Consider the following 20,924-nt stretch of genomic DNA (forward strand, 5'->3'; position numbering starts at 1 on the left):
TATAAAAAGATTTTTTTTAAATAAAAATCAGGTTAATAATAAATCTACTTTTTCGTTTCAGTCCATAGATAGATGCAAAGAGTAGACTTCTTTTAAAGATATCTATGGGGGATATACCATTGTCTCTATGAAGGCGATTGTAGTGCAGATTGGCGATTGCAATGTGGTATTATATAACGCAATGGACGCTGCTGTCCATCCTCTGGAAACTTATTTGTGAACAGTGGCAACCTTATATAATTAATGCATTAAATGTAAATTATATTAAATTGTATCTCCGGAATCGAATCCGCGAATTGCAATCGAAGTATCAGTCCTCTACTGCCCGGCTATGTCTATGTAGGTCGCTAAAATCTATATTCTTCTTCTTGAAGTGCCTCTCCAACTAGTGGAGGTTGGCTATCAGCTTCCTGCTCTCTTCCTTATTTTTGGTTCTGCTTAATAGCTCAGCAGCGCTGGCGATTCCGGTCCACTCTCTAATGTTACGAAGCCACGACTTCTTTCTCCTACCAACCTTCCTTTTACCAGCGACCTTTCCCATCATGATAAGTTGAAGGAGATTGTATCGTTGGTGTCGAAGAACGTGTCCCAAGTAAACGATTTTCCTTCGTTTTACTGTGAGCATTAGTGCGCGTATATGGCCGATTCGTTTCAGAACTTCGACGTTGGTCACCTTCTGAGTCCAGCTTATGGACAGCATGCGTCTATATGTCCACATTTCGAAAGTATCTATACGCTTACGAAGGTCTTCCTATATGGTCCTTAAAATCTATATGTAAATCTATAAAATGTAATTCTGTACATCGATACATTTCAATATTGATTGAGTAATAAATTTCAGTTAATTTTAAGGTTTTAACCCTTAGTAGCCTGATTTACTAAAGTGAATTTTCTTTTAATATTACTGTGTTTGCTTGAAGGTCTAGATGAAGGGAAAAATAGTTTTTTTTTAAATTTCGTCGAAAAGAATATTATACAACAGTAAAATACGTACAGCCAACCTATAAAAAAATTAATTGTAATGTGAACATTCGGTTTAAAAGATTGGTATCAAAATTGAAACTAGATTATTAAGGGTTAAGACATTCCATGCCATGTGGGACGTACACGACAACCGCTGCACTTTCCGTTCAGGCCATCTGCAGTTCTCATTGAAAAACAAACTATTCTTAAACAAATGAATTGTAGTGTCTAACATAGATAACTTCATATTAAAATTGCATATTAAAATTATAACCTTTTCTCTAAGTTTTTTTTTAAATGGCCCCCGCTATTGGGGGCCTCTTGTACCCCTATCTTTGGTGGGACAGGGACTTTACGGGCAATTTATTTTTTCACATATTTATTTATTATTTCCATTCTCTCCTTTCGTTCTTCACATATTCTTTCATGCCACATTTCTGCTATCTTTCCCTTTTACTCTGTGACCTTTCATTCCTCCCTCATTACATGTTACATTTTATCTTTATTTCTTTTCGTTTACATTTTTATCACATTTTGAGTTACAAATTTTTTTTTTTTTGTATCACTTTTTTAATTATTTCCTTGCAGTATGAGAGGAATTCTTCCCTAGTATCCTTTCCGCCTATCAGGGAGGCTATTGACTCCTCCCTGATTTTAACGCCAGACCGGCACTCGAATTCGAAATCCTTTTCTCTAATTATAGCTTTGCAGTATTGAACAAGTGTAAAGCATACGTTTTGAACGAACATTTTAATTTTTAAACTGTGGGTCGTACAGGCCCCACGCGGTCTGAATGGAAAGTCTTCAAAAATTGCCGCGATTTTTTTTTTCTATTACAAATATCTTATAGTGTACAAAGTAAATTCTGTCGAGTAGTTCATAAACCATTTTATTTTCTGTCTTTGGTGTCATTTTATTGCGTCGTACTTGTTCTAGAAGCTTTGGTACAGCTGCTAACAATTTATGAAGTTAAAATTAAGAAAGAAGAAGATATAAGATATCTTGTGTAACTTTATACATCATATACATCAGTTACCTGTCAGTAGTCCTGTTCAAATCAGTCTAGACAAAAATTTCAATGAATTTATTTTGATATGTGTACCGTAGAGATATATATATATATATATATATATATATATATATATATATATATATATATGTGTGTGTGTGTGTGTGTGTATATGTGTGTAAAAATGTATACATCCATTTGAAGTAACTTTGAAGATGATATATGAAATTCATTGGAATGACAGTGGCGCCATCTGTAGTAAATTGGTCATACTTACTAAGATGCATGCACAACAACTTTGCATGGTCAAATACACAGTTTATGGTTCTAAAGGACATACGAATAAACGTTCATTTATATCTATATAGTAAATGCACATAGACTAGGTTTTCATACATTAGTAATTATATATATATACATATACAATAATACCCCGCTTTACGCGAGGGATACGTACCAAAAAAAATCGCGTTAACTGAAATTCGCGTATAACGAGGTTTATGATTAAACATAGTTAAAAATTATTACAAAAAAATACAAATCATTTTAATCAATCACTTTAATTCTAGGAACACTTTATGCGATCAATACATACTCTTATTTTTTACTGAAAAATACATCTATTGTCTTTTGGGTAACGTTTTGTTTACGTTCTTGTAAAATACGTTAATAACACCCAACACTGTTTTTAATTGTTTGACATATGGTCAAGACACCATAGAGAAGTTGATGACTACATTATATTTATACGCACTCTTTCGCGTAATTCGAGGCATTTGAGCGCGAAATTTGCAATTCGCGTTATAGTGAAACTTCGTATAACGGGGTCGCGTAAAGCGGGGTATTACTGTATAGTTATTTTAACCCTTTGCACTCCAGCCTAGTAATGCATAGAGGCTACCAGCAACTCCAGCACTATATTAGTTCCAAGTACATACCTATGATGTAGAAGAAAAATAGAGTCGTTTCAATAAAACAAAATTTTTATTTCTTAGCTATTTTATAAACAAAACATATTCTAACTTATATTATAAAAGAAAAACATAAATTTTAGGACTTAAAATTTCTTAAAGTGTGATATCTTTCGAAACAATTGCCCATATGCATTCGCGGTTTACCGGGACAAGTATCACAGTATTCCGAAGTTTCGCGTCTTTGTCCTTTTTCCTGTCTATTAGAACAAACAATACAATCTCTTTTCTTGCCTTTTCGCAATATGTGCAGTTTTTTGTCCAGTCTTGTTTCAGTTGCTGAAGTGGAAGGTCTTGATCGATCTTCGCGGAATTCACCTACAAGTTGATCGACTAATCTCTTGACGAACTTCAAATGGGACAGTGGTTTTTCGTTCTTACTTTTTTTTACACACTTATATAAAATGTCGCAAAGGAATGTCGCTTCCCGTAATATTACTCCATACATCGCCGTCTACAGATGGTGTATCTTCGTCCTCTAAATCTGATTCAATAATTGCAATTCTTCTTTTTTTTCTAACTACTATTACGTCACTATCGTCACTATCTGTCTCTAAATGATCTTCTAATTCTATTTCACTTAAATCGTCGGCAAGCAACGCAAAATCGAGTTCATCTTCCACATCACTTATTTCACAACTATCGTCAAAATTTTCGCCTTCCATCTTCACTAGGGTTATAACGTTATGAGTGTAACGAAATAAACTTAAATAGAGCACTTTTTACTCTTATTATAATGTAAGCATAATAAACGTATCATAAACACTATAAGATAAGCACAGACTATTTTGCTTACCTAACTGTTAAGGGCACCAAGGCAGCAAAACAACCATGTCGCCGCTACGGCGACAGCGGATTTATTGTTAGCTTTTTAATGTCGCAAATACGGCGACAACGGAGTGCAAAGGGTTAATAATACAAACAGACACATCAATTTTATATTGTATATATATTATTTTAAATTGTTATTGATGTTTTAGGGTTAGGTTTACGTGAAGCTGCCGGTTTATTCGAAGGTGCACGTCGATATTTTCAAATAACATTAGCTCATTTGTACTGCTTGAGTTCATAAACAAGAGGGGAGATTTGGGCGGCTGAACCCCAACACCCTCGAGGCGTTCACCCCTATCGATTCACTCCGCCCTCCCGTTCGAAAGCTTTGGGCGCACTTGCAGCGTACGCATGACCTTGCATCTCTGTTGTTTCAGCGCTTACATCAAGCAACACGGACTGGGATACAAATGAAGACAATTCTATAGAGTTCTAATTATTTTTACCAATCATTACTTCATTATTTGTCTTTTAAAAACTTGATCCATGAGATGTTTCAATGCCAACCTATCATCTGATTTCAGAGCAACAGTAAAGCACGATCATTGATTTGTTTTAGCACATTTGTCAAGTTTCTGTCAGCAATACATACAAAAATATAAAAATTGAAGACAAATAGATAACACTAAAACAGTAAGAAAATGACCAATATTTAGCCACTTCCGCACATGTTCCGCACATGACAGTTGTGTAATTCGCATCGTTTGCCGCATACGCATTTATCAGCGGTCTGGCGGGCGGTGCACTTTATTGCACGACTACCACTGCATGTGCGGAAGTGGCTAAATATTGGTCCTTTTCTTACTTAGGATGGACTTCCGCGAGGTAACGCCTGATTCCATTAAATAAAACACTAAAACATAATATGAGAAAGTAAAACAATAATAATTAATTATAATATATCGAGGTATATTTGTAAGTCGCAGTAGTATGAAACAGGTATGGATTTCGTGCAAATCACCAAGTGGCTGAAACAATGATTGTCAATCATGAAACTGAAAAACGTCACTGGCTGGTTAGTGGAAACAGGAAAAAAATAAACTACGAATTAAATATGCAAAAATTTTAAATAATTTTAGAGGACATGGTAATCGCCATCTTTATTAGGATATTAGTAGATATGTATATTCGAACAGACGCCCACTGCAAGACATAAACCTTCTCTAAAGACATATATCGGGAGATATATTATAATCTTTAATGGAATCAGGCGTTACCTTGCGGAAGTCCATCCTAACTAAGAAAGGGACCAATATTTAGCCACACATGCAGTGGTAGTCGTGCAATGAAATGCGCCGCCCGCCAGCCCGATGATAAATGCGTATGCGGCAAACAATGCGAATTACACAACTGTCACCGTTAAACCACTTAACACGTGTTTCACCTCTCCACGGGGCATCCTCAGGAGTAATGTTACACCGATTAGTGCTCGGTGCTTTGACTCGGTGTTTGGCACTAATCGGTGTAACATTACTCCTGAGGATGCCCCCTGGATTTTATTTATATTTTATGGGCAGTTTTCAGGGAGTATAGAAACCTCTTCTCATTGATAATACTACAAAAGACGAAGGTCTTTGAGCAATATGTGTTGACGGTGATGACACTGACGACGAGCCTACTAAGGAAGTTAAAGTTCACCCAGAGAGCAATGGAGAGAGCTATGTATATGAGAGCATCCTCAGGAGTTATGTTACACCGATTAATGCCAAACACAGAGTACCATATACCATAATCGTCACATTTGGCAGGCGGGTTGGCGATCGCAGTGTGGTATGGTGCGCAGAGGATGCTGCTTCTAGAAACTTCTTTAGCAGAAGTGGTAGTCCTATATATTATAATAAATGCATGAATTATATAAAATTGTATCGCAGGAATCGAACCAGCGAACTATGAACGCAAGTCTCAGTCCTGATATAGTTCGAATTTTAAAAATGCTTTTTTTCTTTCTCATTTCAAACAGCATACAGCATCGCAATCGTATAGAGCAGTGATTTTTAACCTTTTTATGCCATGCACCATCTTAGCCTTTCTAAAATTATTACGTCCTATGTAACATATATATGTATGTATCTATATACATTTATTTATATACACTAATATTAAAGTAAATTATAGTACAAAAATACATAAAAACATCAAATTAACAAGGATAAGAAAAAATGATTACATATAAAGTTTAACAAAAACACAGCGTTCTTGCTAAATGAACAAAGTTACATTTACATGTTGATAAGTCGTGTAAAATTTTATTTTTATATTTTTTATATATATAGAAGCTAAAGGGTTGAACTCGTACAGAGTCCACTTTAATATTGACCCCCTAAACACGCTAACTGCGCCATTGTTTGCATGCGAGTTTCAGCTAGTGCGCTGTGAGGTCAAATAGACCCTAAGAGACCTTTTTAACAGACACCGTCGGTTTAAATAAACTGTCAATCATTAAAGCGACAAAATATTGTTTTTAATATATAAACGTAAATAAATCGAATATTCATTTCTTTCTAATTTAAAGTAATCACTCGGATGTTGTTTACGCAGTGAGAGAGAGATAGCTAATATGACCGCGTGCAGTAAACGGGTTAAGATCAAATTGCCTGTGAGGCGTGGGCCCAACGTTGGGGAACACTGGTTTAGACTGTTTGACTGGACGCTTGTATATATCTCAGATATACAAGTTCTTATCAAAAAAAAAATTTTAATAACTTTGTCAATTACGTTCCAACTTGACTGAAATTATTCATAGTATAAATATAAATTTTAATAATACAGTCGGACAAATACAACAATTTATAGTCAAAAACTGTAATTGATGTTAATAAATGCGATATAATTAAAACATAAGTTGACATTGCTTCTATTGTGTCATTGACTGCACTGGATTCAAATTCCAATATGGAGTCTTTATATGTGGAGTAGTGAATAAATAAATGATTTGTTAAGACGTAATACATCGAAAGTTAGGTCTGACAAACTTACCTAAGTGCGAAGATCGATTAGCAAGACGCACATGAGATGTTTAAGAACGGACAGCTTAAATTTTGTTTACCTCCGAAGTCCAGTCGTTCTGTTGGCCAACTCCCGCGCAAACTATTGTTAGTTCTGTTACCCTATGCGTATGACATATGTTAACGGATAGAACTATGATGAAGCTGTAAGAAGAATGAATGATCGAATGGAAATGATAATTTTGTACATATATAGACATGAGTACAGTAAGTAAGAAAAGGACCAATATTTAGCCACTTTCGCACATGCAGTGGTGCCAAATAACGAATCGAGGCACTAATCGGTGTAACATAACTCTTGAAGATGCCCCGTGGTGGGGTGAAACACGTGTTGAGTGATTTAACGGTGGCGGTTGTGTAGTTCGCATTGTTTGCCGCATACGCATTTATGAGCGGGCTGGCGGGCGGTGCACCTTGTTGCACGACTGCTACTGCATGTGCGGAAGTGGCTAAATATTGGTCTTTTTCTTACTTAAGATGGACTTCCGCAAGGTAACGCCTGATTTCATTAAATATGAGTACAGTACCCGGCAATAAATATTGCACATCGACCTTTGGAAAGAGACAGTCGGCTAATTTTGGCTTCGTAGAGCGTTATCTCTGTCGCACGAAATACGACTGACAAAACGTCACATAGGTAGTGTGCGACAGATATAGTGATGTACGAAGCTGAATTAGCAGATTGTCTCTTTCCAAAAGTCGATGTTGCATTATTTATCACCGAATACTGTATATAGTTTACCGCAACATGGCGTCTGTCAGTGACGGGAACGATTTTTTTTTTAAAATAATAAATGGAATATGTTTTATGATCCTGTGGTATGTACATCCAGAGCAAACGAATTTAAACTTTATTTTTAAGGTGATTCGATATAATGTAGCCTATTTTATTTCGGGCAGACCTGACCCGTACGCACGCGGTAGTTGGGAGAGACACGGGCCGTTTATTTTGAAAGAGGCATGTCACTTTTTTTTTTTTTTTAAATCGAGTAAATGGCAACAATAAATACAATTGAACGGTATCTTTTCATTTTAAAAAAGTATCTAGACTTAAAAATAAAGTGACTAATGCTACTGAAAATAAACGGCTCATATGTCAATAGGCAGTGGACAGCTTTAAACCTGTTTTTATTGAATCGACACAACGTTCAATGCGCATATTCTAATCCTCTAAATAGTAAGTTAGTTTTTCTTTACACCCCCCCCCCCCTCTGGGACTTCTCCCCCCCATCTTATTGTTGGGACAGGGAAGTATTTTACAAATCAACGACTAGTGAAGCTCTCTTCACTCATACACTCGTTCTTCACAACATCTTCTTTCATCTTCTACTACTACTACATTTATCTTCTTTGAAATTACAATTTCTATATTTCTCTTTCTCTCATTCAGTCCTTACACACATCGTCTCTCTTTCTTCGCCACATTCTTTGATTTTACAGTTGGTTACAATTTGTTCCTATACTTATTTCTATTCATGTGTATATATATAAGTATATATTAGGGGTACCAGAAAGTAATGTTTATTTCGTCTCTTTGGGCATATAGAAAAACCGATTGTTTTGTCCGGCATTGAAAATTTGTATACTAGACGGCAAAAAATTGTTGATAACGAAGGTATATATTGTTAATAGGCTATATACCAAACTTATTACTAACTTTTATTATTATTAATCTCCTCCTTTTACAATTTTGTAACAATATTTTTAGAAGATATGAGGGCGTTCATCTACCATCAGGAAGGGGACGGTATCACTTTTCACCCTGTCTTCCAGTTTCTTTTCGCACTAAAATCTTTCCCAAGCTAAAAGAAGACAGCTTGTTATTGCATGCACCACGATCCGGTCCACCGCTGGGTCATATATGCACAAGGGAGTCTTCCTGATCTTAAACCTGTATATATACTTAGCGAAACTCCCGTGCCCTGTGTGCATCTGTACCAGAATCGTGTACCAGCTACACTGTACGCAGTTTGAAAACTCCTCAAGATGCTTGTCTTAGTGTACATTCGTTGTCACGGATTTAGTGGTAGCTCTTAGATTGCTAAAGCGAGCGTTTCATAGAGTGACCGAGCGAAAGATCACCAGAAAATAAGTACTGTTATCATGGAGCATTTAGGGGCTCATTTAACAAAAACCTTTCACGTAACTACAGAGTATAGGTTCCACCGACTGTTGGCAATAGTACCAATAAAAAATGTTTTAGTTAAGATTTTATCTATGGTTTGGCGAATCTGTAAAATATGTTTTTATCTGTGCTCTCTTTCTGCTCCCTACCGCCACCGAGCACACGTGTTTTCGCTTCCTTGTAAAATTAATTCTTAATAAATTAATTCATTCTCTGGACCAAGGCCTTTTAATTAAATACAGTCCACTAAAGTCATTCCCAATCTTATACACCGACACAGCCTTGACTCATGCGATGTGCGAAAAACCTTTGCCTATATCTCGCTTTACGTAACTTGAATTTATATTAAATTCAACGGAGGCTTTACATTGAGTCTCTTGCGGTCAGGCTTAGTGATGCAGCTTATGCCATTATGTCCTATGGATTGCTTTCAGAAAAGGTGTGAATATTGAAAAGCTATATATATATAGCTTAGAACCAAGAATCTCCTTAAGACATAGGTTTAAAGAGGTCAAATATTGTTTCACGAACTTGAGTTGGTGATAAGGAAACTCGGACTCAAGAAAAATACAGCCTTTCGATGTTCTAGAGTCCGGGCAACGAAACTGGCAGCGATTCTACCCACAGTAGCATTTACCCTACTGTTCTTACTATTTTTTTTATGACCCCCGCTATTCGGGGCCTCTCGTTCCCCTATTTATGGTGGGACAGGGACTTTATTTGCAATTTAATTTTTCACATGATTTTTTATTTTCTTTCATATTTTACTTTCTCTTTCGGTCTATTATCCATCTTTCATGCTACATTTCCACTTTCTTACCCTTTTGCTCTGTTCATCTATCATTCTTTCCTCTTTTCTTATTACATTTTTTCATTTTACGTTTTTATTTTACATTTTTACTTATTTTAAATAATACATTATATGTCACATTTGAGTTTTATTTTGTCACATTTTATCACATTTCTTATTGTATATTTGGATTTTTATTTTTTTGTATAACGTTTTTTTTCTATTTTCTTGCAATCTATTGCACTATTATCAGTCTACTTGTTCTTTACTTCTCTTCAGGATGTAGACTGACTTAGAATGCCCGCAGTGTCGGCTTTTATAGTCGTCGACGAGCATTCTAGAATGTAATAATTTTCATATTTCGAAGTTTGAAAATGACATTGTCAATTTTCTTGCCAGCCAGCTGCAATACATAAATATAATTTGGGTACTCGCTCTTATGCATTTTAGTCATACCAACTTTTTGAACCTTTCTCTGAACATTTTGTGTGTGACAGCTGTTTTGACGTTTCCTGCGTTCATGACAATTCTTACAATGGATTCGCAATATATTTATGAGATTTTACAAACAAATCTAATTTTCAAAAACAAGGGGTTGTACGTGAGGTTCCTAATAACGTGGGCCGTTATAGAAAAAACTTTATTCATAGGTAACAGGTTCTAGCTGCGTGTGAGTGTATATAAATGTTTAAGGATACTGCCGAATAGGAAAATTTGCTAAAATATATAATTTAAATATAATCATATTTATGTTTAGTACGCGATTGCGCGATTTAGAAATTCTTACGACAGGAATAGCGCCATCTATCGGCCAGTTTGTTACTTGTGAGTTTGTTGCTTTGTGGGTGCTAATTATAAGTTGCAAGAACCTGTCAGTCGCACTTGGAAGGATTTCATACGATGTCTACGAGTTCCAATAAAAAAGATAGATAAGCAGTCACACCTCGACGCCCCGTTTCTTTTGTTCTCAAGATCTATCCAGGGATTTATCATTAACAAAATAATTATTTGAATGATTCTTATATATATATATATATATGCGAACCATTTACTAGACCTATAGTTATCTATCTTTTAATTCTTTTCTTTTTCTTATTTCTTTCTGAGGCAAGTGCGATCGAATCAATACTGATCGAAGTCAGTTAGATGTTTTAATTTATTATTGTATTATACTTATAATATGAATTAAACCTTATTTATTATAAGTATATATGTTATATACGTATGTATGTATGTCTATGTATGTTTATGTTCGTTTGTGTTTTTTGTACACGTAAACTACCCATTATTAGTACTTTTACGTTTTCCATACTATGGTTGTCTGTAAGAGATTGCCTTGTGTGATAAAACCGCCCATTGTATTTTTTTGTATATATTGTAAAACTTATTAAATGTATCTTAACGTGTGCAATAAAGAATATTAAATAAATAAATATATAATTAAGATTAGAAAACCAGTGGTGTCCACTAAGAGACAAGCCTATCCGAGTAATGGACGAACGGACCGGCTATTTATAAATAAAAAAGGGTGCATTGTGGATATATAGGTCATCCGTTGTAAAGGCACTACGCTTTGTATGTGCCATCCAGCTTTTGTAAACACGACTGGATTTTCTCCTGTTTTTTTTTTTTGACGAACCATTTTTGTCAACATAAACATTGTCTATGATTTTGTATTTTTAATAATAACAAGACGAAGGTTAGCCAATGCGTGTTGTAAGGCTCAGAGTCAACTAGAGAGTAAGGGAGAGTCAGATGCTCAGAGCATTGCTTTGTATCAGAAATTATGAGATCCGCAGAAGAACAGATCACAGACTATTTAATGGAATCAGGCGTTACCTTGCGGAAGTCTATCCTAAGTAAGAATAGGGCCAATATTTAGCCACTTCCGCACATGCAGTGGTAGTCGTGCAACAAAATGCACCGCCCGCCAGCCCGCTGATAAATGCGTATGCGGCAAACAATGCGAATTACACAACTGTCTAACTACACAACACGTGTTTCACATCTTCACGGGGCTTCTTCAGGAGTTATGTTACACCGATTAGTGCCAAACACAGAGTGAGTCCTTTTCTTACTTAGGATGGACTTCCGCAAGGTAACGCCTGATCCCATTAAACATTCGATATAGCCAAACTAACTTAAGATTTATTAGCAATGTTGTTTTTTTACGTACCGTTTTTAGGCCTCTTGTTCAAACCACTATCACGAATAGTATTTATTTACATTACAATTTTACACATAATTTTACTTTTATGATTTTTATCTTATGTTTAACAATTTTATTCTTAATTGTTATTTTATTACTATCTGTAGCAGAAGAGGCCAAGTTCTTTGATAATAATAATAAAGCTTTTTAAAGAGACACTGTTTTTTAATTAATTACAATATACATTAAACAGAAGAACAAAAAATAAAACTAAAGGTGGTTTTATTATCCTTTATCACTGTCAGAAATTACTCTCATTCTTTTTTTCGGAATTGAAGGTTCGAATTCACTTTCATCACTCGAAGATATTTGTGCCGATTCGATGTTTGAAGCGAAAATATTTATATTATGAAAAAAGGTAATAAAATCGGTAGTTATAAAAAATATTTAGAAAACCGTGTAAAAGCGAAAACGTGTAAAACGGGGGATAGGTGTATTAAATTTTTAAAGACGAAATTTAACAGTTACAAGAAGTGTGCCAAATAAAAACAAACGTAAACCATCTGAAATTATTTTTGAAGGCAATAAACTATAAAGTATATTTATCTTTATCTCATCGGCTGTTCGCGTGGACGGTTCCTCCGCCCTCCGTGATCGATGGCGCTCCGATTGATGTAAAACGTTAACGAACCCATCGCACGTGATTTACATTCGTAACTTCACTGAAATAAGGTCTATATTAGGATAACATCTACCTTTTTATGCGCAATATTTTTTATAACATATATTCCTCTTTTTAAGACGCCCTTGTACAGGATGATTGGTTGTAGGTGTTAATATAACAAAAACTTGAATTATAAGTTTCGTATCAATTAGCGAAGTAATGTTATTGCAAAGGTATCCGGGTTTTGGATACCAGAAACACCAAAAGAGTAAGAAAAGGACCAATATTTAGCCACTTCCGCACAGGCAGTGGTAGTCGTGCAATAAAGTGCACCGCCCGCCAGCCCGCTGATAAATGCGTATGCGGCAAACAATGCGAATCACACAACCGACAACCGCCACCGATTAGTGCCAAACACAGAGTCTTGTTTGGCACTAAACGGTGTAACATAACTCCCAAAGATGCCCCGTGGAGGGGTGAAACACGTGTTGAGTAATTTGGCGGTGGCGGTTGTGTGATTCGCATTGTTTGCCGCATACGCATTTATCAGCGGGCTGGCGGGCGGTGCATTTCATTGCACGACTACCACTGCATGTGCGGAAGTGGCAAAATATTGGTCCTTTTCTTACTTAGGATGGACTTCCGCGAGGTAATGCCTGATTCCATTAAATACCAAAAGAGTCCTGGACACAAATAGAAAACAGAACAAAACAACAGTATTTAGGTTTTCACGACACAAGAAATTGCCGCTGTGGATTTAGCGTTCTGAAGTCAAAGCTACAGATCGGCAAGCGCGACGTACAAAGTCCGACTCACAAGATGGACGTTGTAAAACGTTTTATGTAGACCGCTTTTTACCGATCTTCCTGGTAATATAAGGAGAAAGAGAACTAGCTAGTTGACGCTGCATGGGTATATTCCTCGCTAGATGGACCGACGACATAATTAAGGGTGAAGTCGCTGGATTCTGGCAGCGCATGATTGATCTTCGTGGCGATTTTTTGAGAGATGCCAATGCCTCGCATTGGACGTCTATTGGCTATGAATATTAACACATTCTCGCAGCGTAGTCAAATCACACGCCGGCGATGACGTCATTGTCTACGTCCAGCTGTGTGATGAGGTTCCTCTCGTTGTAACGCTGGATGTTTTGTAACCGACAGCGGGTGTCGCCGCAGGTCGGTCGCGGTTCCCGTCCACCTCCTCGACGGACGACAACGAGTCCGGCACGGACGGCGAGGCGGAGCGCTCGCGCCGCGCGTTGGCGCATGCGCTGTCGCACGCGCCGCCGCCTGGCATCGTGTCCGTGCGCAAGCGCCGCGGAAACCTGCCCAAGCACTCCGTCAAGATCCTAAAGCGCTGGCTGTACGAGCACCGCTACAACGCCTACCCCAGCGACGCGGAGAAGCTCACGCTCAGCCAGGAGGCCAACCTCACAGTCCTGCAAGTTAGTATACGCAACGCTACAAACGCATACGTATCCGTAAGCAACCATACACACCAATAAGCACCCATGCACACACATTCGCACCCACATACGCGCATAAGCACCCATACACACACATTCGCACCTGTACACATCCATACACACGCATACAGGCTTATGTTAGTAAACGTCATAGCGCAAACTTTTGTTTTCACTTGGTCATATTTCTTTGGCTACTGCGCTTTTTTATAGACCGGATACACTATCAGAACACATTCGTTAGCGTGAGTGTGTATACATAAATTTTGCTTAAGAAGGCATTGTTTGAAGAAACCTTCCACAAATGTAGGGAATATTTTTTCTCAGGTATGCAACTGGTTCATAAACGCGCGCCGGCGCATCTTGCCGGAGATGATCCGGCGCGAGGGCCATGACCCGCTGCACTACACCATCTCACGCCGCGGCCGCAAGCAGTTGGGCGGCTCCAGCTCGCAGCCGGGCGTGCTGGGCGGCTCCTGGGACAACGAGCAGGAGGTAACCACCCACCACCGTGCTAGAAACTACACACAACTCTATTTTACACAGTAGAGATACCTTAATTTTTGAGCACCAACTATATATAGCATTGCTCTCCTAAGTGGTCCAGGTATGCAGGAGACTGCATGGGGTCAGCCGTAACCAATTAATGTTCTTCCGCAACTTCTCTCAGCACTAACGGTTTCCGAAGTAGCAGTAAAGATACTAGCCAGACAATAGTAACCGACCGAGGCGAGGTTTGACTCTCTCAGGCGCCCTTATGTAAAAATGCTAAGCGGGTATTATCGACTAGTCAGATAAACCAAGCCGGGATCCTCTCTTAGGTGACTCCATGGAGGATTCACCAAAGCGACCTAATAGTTTGTTGGCCTCCTAATCTGGTAAAATATTAGAATATACCAGCAGGAGCCAACGAATTTCGCTATTTTAAAAGAGAGTCTTGGCGCACCTTACCATCTCAAACCTGAGGTATCTAAAAAAAGGGAGATGTATGACTGGTAATGGAATGAAAATGGTAAAAAAGTGGAACGAGTTAGAGAAGTTAAAAGGGGCGAAAGAAGAGCGAGGAAATAAAATTAGAAAGGGAATAAATTATTTGAAATATTTTCCCTGCTTACCCAAGTCAGTTTAATATACGAGAGGTCTCCAATAACGGGGGCCTTGTAAAAAAACACTACTCGCGGAATCTGGAAAATTGAAAAATCATTTGGACAGCAGTGACGAACGATGAAATCAAAACTAAATTAAATTAACAAGTAGTCTATGTGAAAGTTTGGGAACCTTTACTATAGCGTATGTATATCGTACATCTACGAAGACGGACTGCATTCGTGAGGTGCTGAAAGTAAAGGCTGGCAAAGATGTAAAGGTGTGATTTAGGAAAATAGTATTGTTGCTTACTCCGGTAAAACGAGACCTATTTTCGATCTACAGAATAATGCGATCACTATAACACAGAACCTAATCGAGGAGATATTTATTCTAAAAATTCGTAAGATCCATCCAGGATTTATAAGCGATTCACTTCAACAGGTCTATGTGAACTAGATTTTCATTTACTGCAAGGCATAGGTATGTTCCAAAAATCACTATGTCGTCGGTCCATCTGGTGAGGGTTTAAATCGCGTTCGCCGACTCATAGTGACCTCTCGAGGATAGATCTATACCAGAGTTCTCCAAACTTTTTTGTGTCGTAGACCCCTTGCCATGTTTTTCCGTGTTGGGTAGACCCCCTACTTACCTGATATTGATTTCCTGTAAATTTCTAACTGTAGTGAAGTTTAGTGTTAAAAACTTTAAGTAAAAACGACATGTTAATTTATACATTTATTAATTGAATTTAAATTAAAACTACTCAAAATAAAATTTTGTATCTGATATGTAAAATATACGTAACATTAAATAAACATATTATAAACTATAAATAAAATAACATAAGAAATAAGTCAATATCTTTAGTAAGAAGGATGAACCTTATGCTTTAATAATAAATTATCAACATTTGGCGTCAATTTTGTAAGGGTTAATCTTAAATTTCCTCGGCTAATGATGTCCAGTCTGTTTCTTTTTTTCGTTAGGAGATTGGTAACAGCGCTGAACCCCCTTTCCACTAGGTATGACGATGGAAAGGAAATTATTTTTTTTTTACTTCATAGGTACTTTTATAAATAATATAAATGTTTTGATATTATAAGATAGTATGATGTAAGTTAATAGGTACTATCAGTGTATGTGTTGAGATCCAATATCGTGGACCCCCATTTTCATTTCATGGATCCCCCAAATTTTTTTTTCGCTGACGTAGACCCCTTGCAGGTTGTCATAGACTCCTAGGGGTCTATATAGACCACTTTGGGAATCACTGATCTATACCATGGCATAAATAATAATAAATAACAGTAATATGTATAGTCAATTTATAACGTTAATCAATTGTACATTGGTCGCAATATCAACAATTGGTCTAATAGTCAGTATTTAATGAAAATGTCCACAGAACGATCCGGAACGTGGTCGCGACCACGACTACGGCGATGGTCTGCTGGTATATCGGAGCGATGGTGACGAGGTGGCGGACGCGGAAGAGGGGTATTCCTCCTCCGCGGTCAGCGAGGAGGAGGTGAAATATGACCCCTCCGTGTGGCAGTCCGTCATACACTACACGCCCGAGGATCGGGAGCTTCACCCCGCCGCTAGAGGGTAAACGAACAATTTCCTATATTCTTATGACAAATACTGATGATATTTCGTTGCCACACCTCATAATCCAATAATCACAAATTAAAAATATTTTGCTTATTATTTTTATATTCCATTACACACCATTCATTTATGTCAAGATATACCCGCGTCTTCGTTGTTGTGGAATTAAATAAAAAAATAGATTTTTCAATTTATTTTCGTGTTAGAACTTTTCTAAAATAAAAGCCGCCTAAGTAACTCATGACATCATCTATTTACCACTTTAAGGCCCGTCAAAATCGGTCCAGCCATTTCAGAGATTAGCCGAAACAAAAACAGATAGACAAAAATTTAATATATATTTATTTATTTGCATGTAGTTTAAAGACGTTATTTTAATATTATAAACAGAAACTTCAATTTTATATACTTGTATAGATTTGTCATTGTTGTGGTTATCTGTACGCTTTTTAGTGCGAAGGAACGCCGTGGCGTTGTTCGCGCTAGTTGTGCAAAACGTCAAAGTAGCGTTAGAGTTTTTTGACAGTTCACTTTTGGCGCGCGCAAGTTTTGTAAAAAAGTAGTTGTAGTATATTGAATATTTTTAGAAATGACTCTCTAATCTCATACATAATTTATTAGCATAATTCCAATAATAAGAAAATGACCAGGCTGGAATTTACTTCCAGTGTTATAAGTGCACTAGAGAAAAACTGGTTAGATGGACAAAAAAAAGCTGAATCACATACTTCGTCGAGCCCTACTTTTGGAAAAATTCGCCAAGACGAAATTTACGACGATGTGTTATTCAGCAGTAAGATCAAAAATGCAGTGCAAAGATTCAATTTTAATTGCACCGTTTGTAAAGACCTGCACGGTGTTTGCGTAGAAAAACAAGTTTGTAAACATATCTTGTCAATTTTTCATATTCTTTCTGTAATTTTCTTGTCACTACACACATAGTATTCAATTTCTACGTCTTTATTATCAAGGTATAAATTTTTCTAAAGATAATGTTGAAAAAATTATGAATATTGGTGTATTGTAATGGATATGATGAATATTTCTCTTGTTTATATAAATTATATGTAAATATGTCTCTTTTTACTGGCATCCTTAGTATATTTTAATCAAATATGTATGATACTAAAAAGGTTAATTATCAATAATACATATTATTGTTTTAAACATACCCGAGATTAGTATTTTTGTTTGTGTGACAAATAGACTTTTAATATGAAGAAGAAATTGTAAAATTATTGTTAAAAAAGTTGAGAGTTTCTTGTTAAAATCAACACATGTAACCAGTTAGTATGTATGTATGTATAAATATATATTTAAATATTTGTTACATTATTGTATATGCTTTGATAAGCTCCTTTAAAACATCAACATATTAATGTAATATCTTAATACATAGCATAATTCCTAGTTGTTTTCTACATACTACTTGCTAGAAACTCAATAGTTACTCTTTTCATAGCCATTTCTAAAAAATTTTGACATCTAGATCCTAAGTGACAAATCTGCAGTTCGCAAAACCACACACTGTAGTACTATATGCAGATATCCTTGAATTTTTCATTTATGTATTTTAAAAAAAATATTGCTCTGGTATTCAACCACCAGTTATTAAACTATCCAGCATCTGATGAGTATTCCCTGAGGAGTGATGTCATCAATTATATACCAAATTTTAAAAAATCATCAATAGAATTAAGATAAATGTGTTTACTTCTATTTTTTATAAAAAAAAAAACTGTATTTTTGATACTTATTTGCACAACTTTAAAATATTTCACAAAAAATTCTAAATATTAAGAATTGCTGAATTTTCCAACCTTTTTTGTAACATACATAATTATTTATCTTATAGCGAAAGGGTTAAACTTGTGTCAAGTCCATTGTTGAATTTTCGCCTGTGAGCTGTGGGTCTCCCGTTGAGAAACACTAATCTAGAAACTTAGCCATGGATTTTATTTTCCTACACTTCTCTGTTGTTTAGAACTAGTGAGTTAATTTATTATTCTGGTAGAAGCGCGGCGGTGGTGACAGTGCGTACTTCCGACGAGGCTGGTGGCGAGGAGGGCGCCACCAGCGCCAGCGGCGAGGGAGACGGCGGCGGCTGGCATCCCCAGCTGGCGCACCTGCCACAACTGCCACACCCGTTGCGACGCACGCTGCAGGTACATACCATGGTGGCACCTCCATCAGGAGTACATAGAAGATAAAGTACTTAAAGTAGGAGTCAGGATATAGAATATTTCTAGGTTGAACTGATGACTTGAACAAAAAACACATTCATAAACCTATACTCATTAAGCCGAGGGTGGTGAATTGCATGTACCCATACATTTATTTGTTTCTCAAAATCTCAATGACAGCAGTCACTTTACTGGCGGTATCAAATCAGTGTTTGAATTCCAATGCGCAGGAATGATTTAAAACAAAACATATCATGTCCGTAATGGCTAGTAATTTTTGTGTTGCCAGTGATGACATATGTATCCTAAACGTAGGCATTTATGTCGCACCTCATAAGAAATCAACAGAAATTATCTGCAGATCACTGACATAGCTTGAAGAATTGCTTGTCTGGAGTGGCAATAGGCGGGGACACATCGCTTGTGCAACCTGTAGTCGTTGTGGCCGAAAGTTTCTTAAGTGGCGGCCATGAGTGGGTAGAAACTGCGAGGGTGGGTAGTCTCAGAGCAGAGCCACTCATGGTGGTGGGTTTCTTTGGGGGAGGTCTATGCCTTGCAGTGGGTGTCCATCGGCTGTAAAGAAGAAAGAATGGCCATCAATATAAAGTATTCTCACATGAATGTTACAAGTACTTTGAAAGTGCATGTTCTATTGCAGGTGGTGCCCAACAGCGCAGCGGCAGAGGGCGAGCGCGACAAGTTCAAGTGCCTGTACCTGCTAGTGGAGACGGCAGTTGCCGTTCGCCAGCGCGAGAAGGAGCAGGAGGAGGTCACCGTCTAGTGCGTGCTGCCACCTGCCCACTGTGCGTTACCACACTTATTTAACTCAAATCTTTTTACATACTCTAAATTTTTTTTTTGTGATAATTTTTGTGGTACTTAGCGAACCACAAACTTTGAAGTAAAAAGTCTCTGACATAAATAAAGTGTATAGATTGGAAAACACTTTAAAGAGATTTAACAATTATGTATAAATGGTGTTTATTTAGATATAGCTTAATTGTTAGCAATAATCATTAAAGATTTTAAATCTATTTCCAATCCCGCTTTATAGAGTGGTCACTCTGAAATATGTTAAGTATTAGCAGGAACGGAAAGTAATTTTACTGTCGACATATTTTATAGAAAAACCTATTGATTTGTTACTGCTCTAGCATTTTCCTTTCCTTTTGTATATTAGATGGCAAAAGGTTGTTGATAACGAAGGTGAATATATTGTTGATTAGAAATAAAAACCTGTTAAAAATGTAGTTGTGTGAATTTAACTTAAGAAAGAGAGATTACTTTCTGGTCCCCTATATATTTTTTTCTTTTCTAATGCGATTGACTAATATCTTCTGATATACAAATTCTGCAAGAACATATATTAAACAATGATTAATTGTAGTTTGTAGTACTCCTAATTATAAATTTATAATTTTATTTATTATTTCTGAAATTATTGATTGTTGAATAGTGTATGATACATTCATACGTCTTTAAATCGATTATATCTATTAACAATCAGCCTGTGTAAAGTTATATTTCTTATTTCCAGGGCGTCGAGTCGCTGGAGTGCATAAAACTATTTGCTTCCACCGAAGACTGGGATACCTACACTCTATATCCTTTAATTACATGATTGATGACATCCATTGCCCAACTATGGGCATGTGTTTCACATTTATCTTTATACATTGTTTCGTACGGTAATAAACAGTAAACTGTAGTGCAATGCAAATAATTGAATTAGATATTAATATCACTCACTAAATTTAAAATTACAAATATCATATCCGTTCCAAGTATGAATAGGTTGATAATTGTCTTATATAATTTGGTAAATACATATTTTTCTATATTTAAACATTTTAAAATCGTTTAAATATAGAATAGATTAATTTTTTACTATGGAATTCTGAAAATAATCATATTCAGGTAAGAAACTAAATGAATAATATAACCTAAGTGTTACAGATTAAATATGGATGCCAAGATGAAAGATTTTCAATTTTTTAATTATTTATGCTTGGTGTGGACATAAAAGAAAACAATGTAACATGATTGTTTATTGTAATTAATCATTCAAA

At 36.5% G+C, this 20,924-nt stretch overlaps 1 protein-coding gene across 3 annotated transcripts in view; it reads left to right on the forward strand.

The window, feature by feature from the left end:
- The window catches only part of LOC137921501 (uncharacterized), a 28,892-nt gene extending 8,217 nt beyond the window's left edge, over positions 1 to 20,675 (forward strand). Inside the window, exons 2-7 of one of the 3 annotated variants that reach the window (XM_068764278.1) lie at positions 13,671 to 13,954; positions 14,300 to 14,467; positions 16,467 to 16,669; positions 18,687 to 18,837; positions 19,514 to 19,658; positions 20,393 to 20,675. In XM_068764278.1, coding sequence (XP_068620379.1) covers positions 13,671 to 13,954; positions 14,300 to 14,467; positions 16,467 to 16,669; positions 18,687 to 18,837; positions 19,514 to 19,636 — 929 coding nt within the window. In that variant the 3' untranslated portion in view covers positions 19,637 to 19,658; positions 20,393 to 20,675. The remainder of the gene's footprint in view (positions 1 to 13,670; positions 13,955 to 14,299; positions 14,468 to 16,466; positions 16,670 to 18,686; positions 18,838 to 19,513; positions 19,659 to 20,392) is intronic. The other 2 variants (XM_068764279.1, XM_068764280.1) reach the window with 2 other exon arrangements.
- The last annotated feature ends 249 nt before the right edge of the window (positions 20,676 to 20,924 follow it).

The sequence above is a fragment of the Battus philenor genome, unplaced genomic scaffold, assembly GCF_028537555.1.
Source record: "Battus philenor isolate CCGP_79_NKW_IND1 unplaced genomic scaffold, ilBatPhil1.0.hap1 SCAF_19, whole genome shotgun sequence".
Taxonomy (NCBI): domain Eukaryota; kingdom Metazoa; phylum Arthropoda; class Insecta; order Lepidoptera; family Papilionidae; genus Battus; species Battus philenor.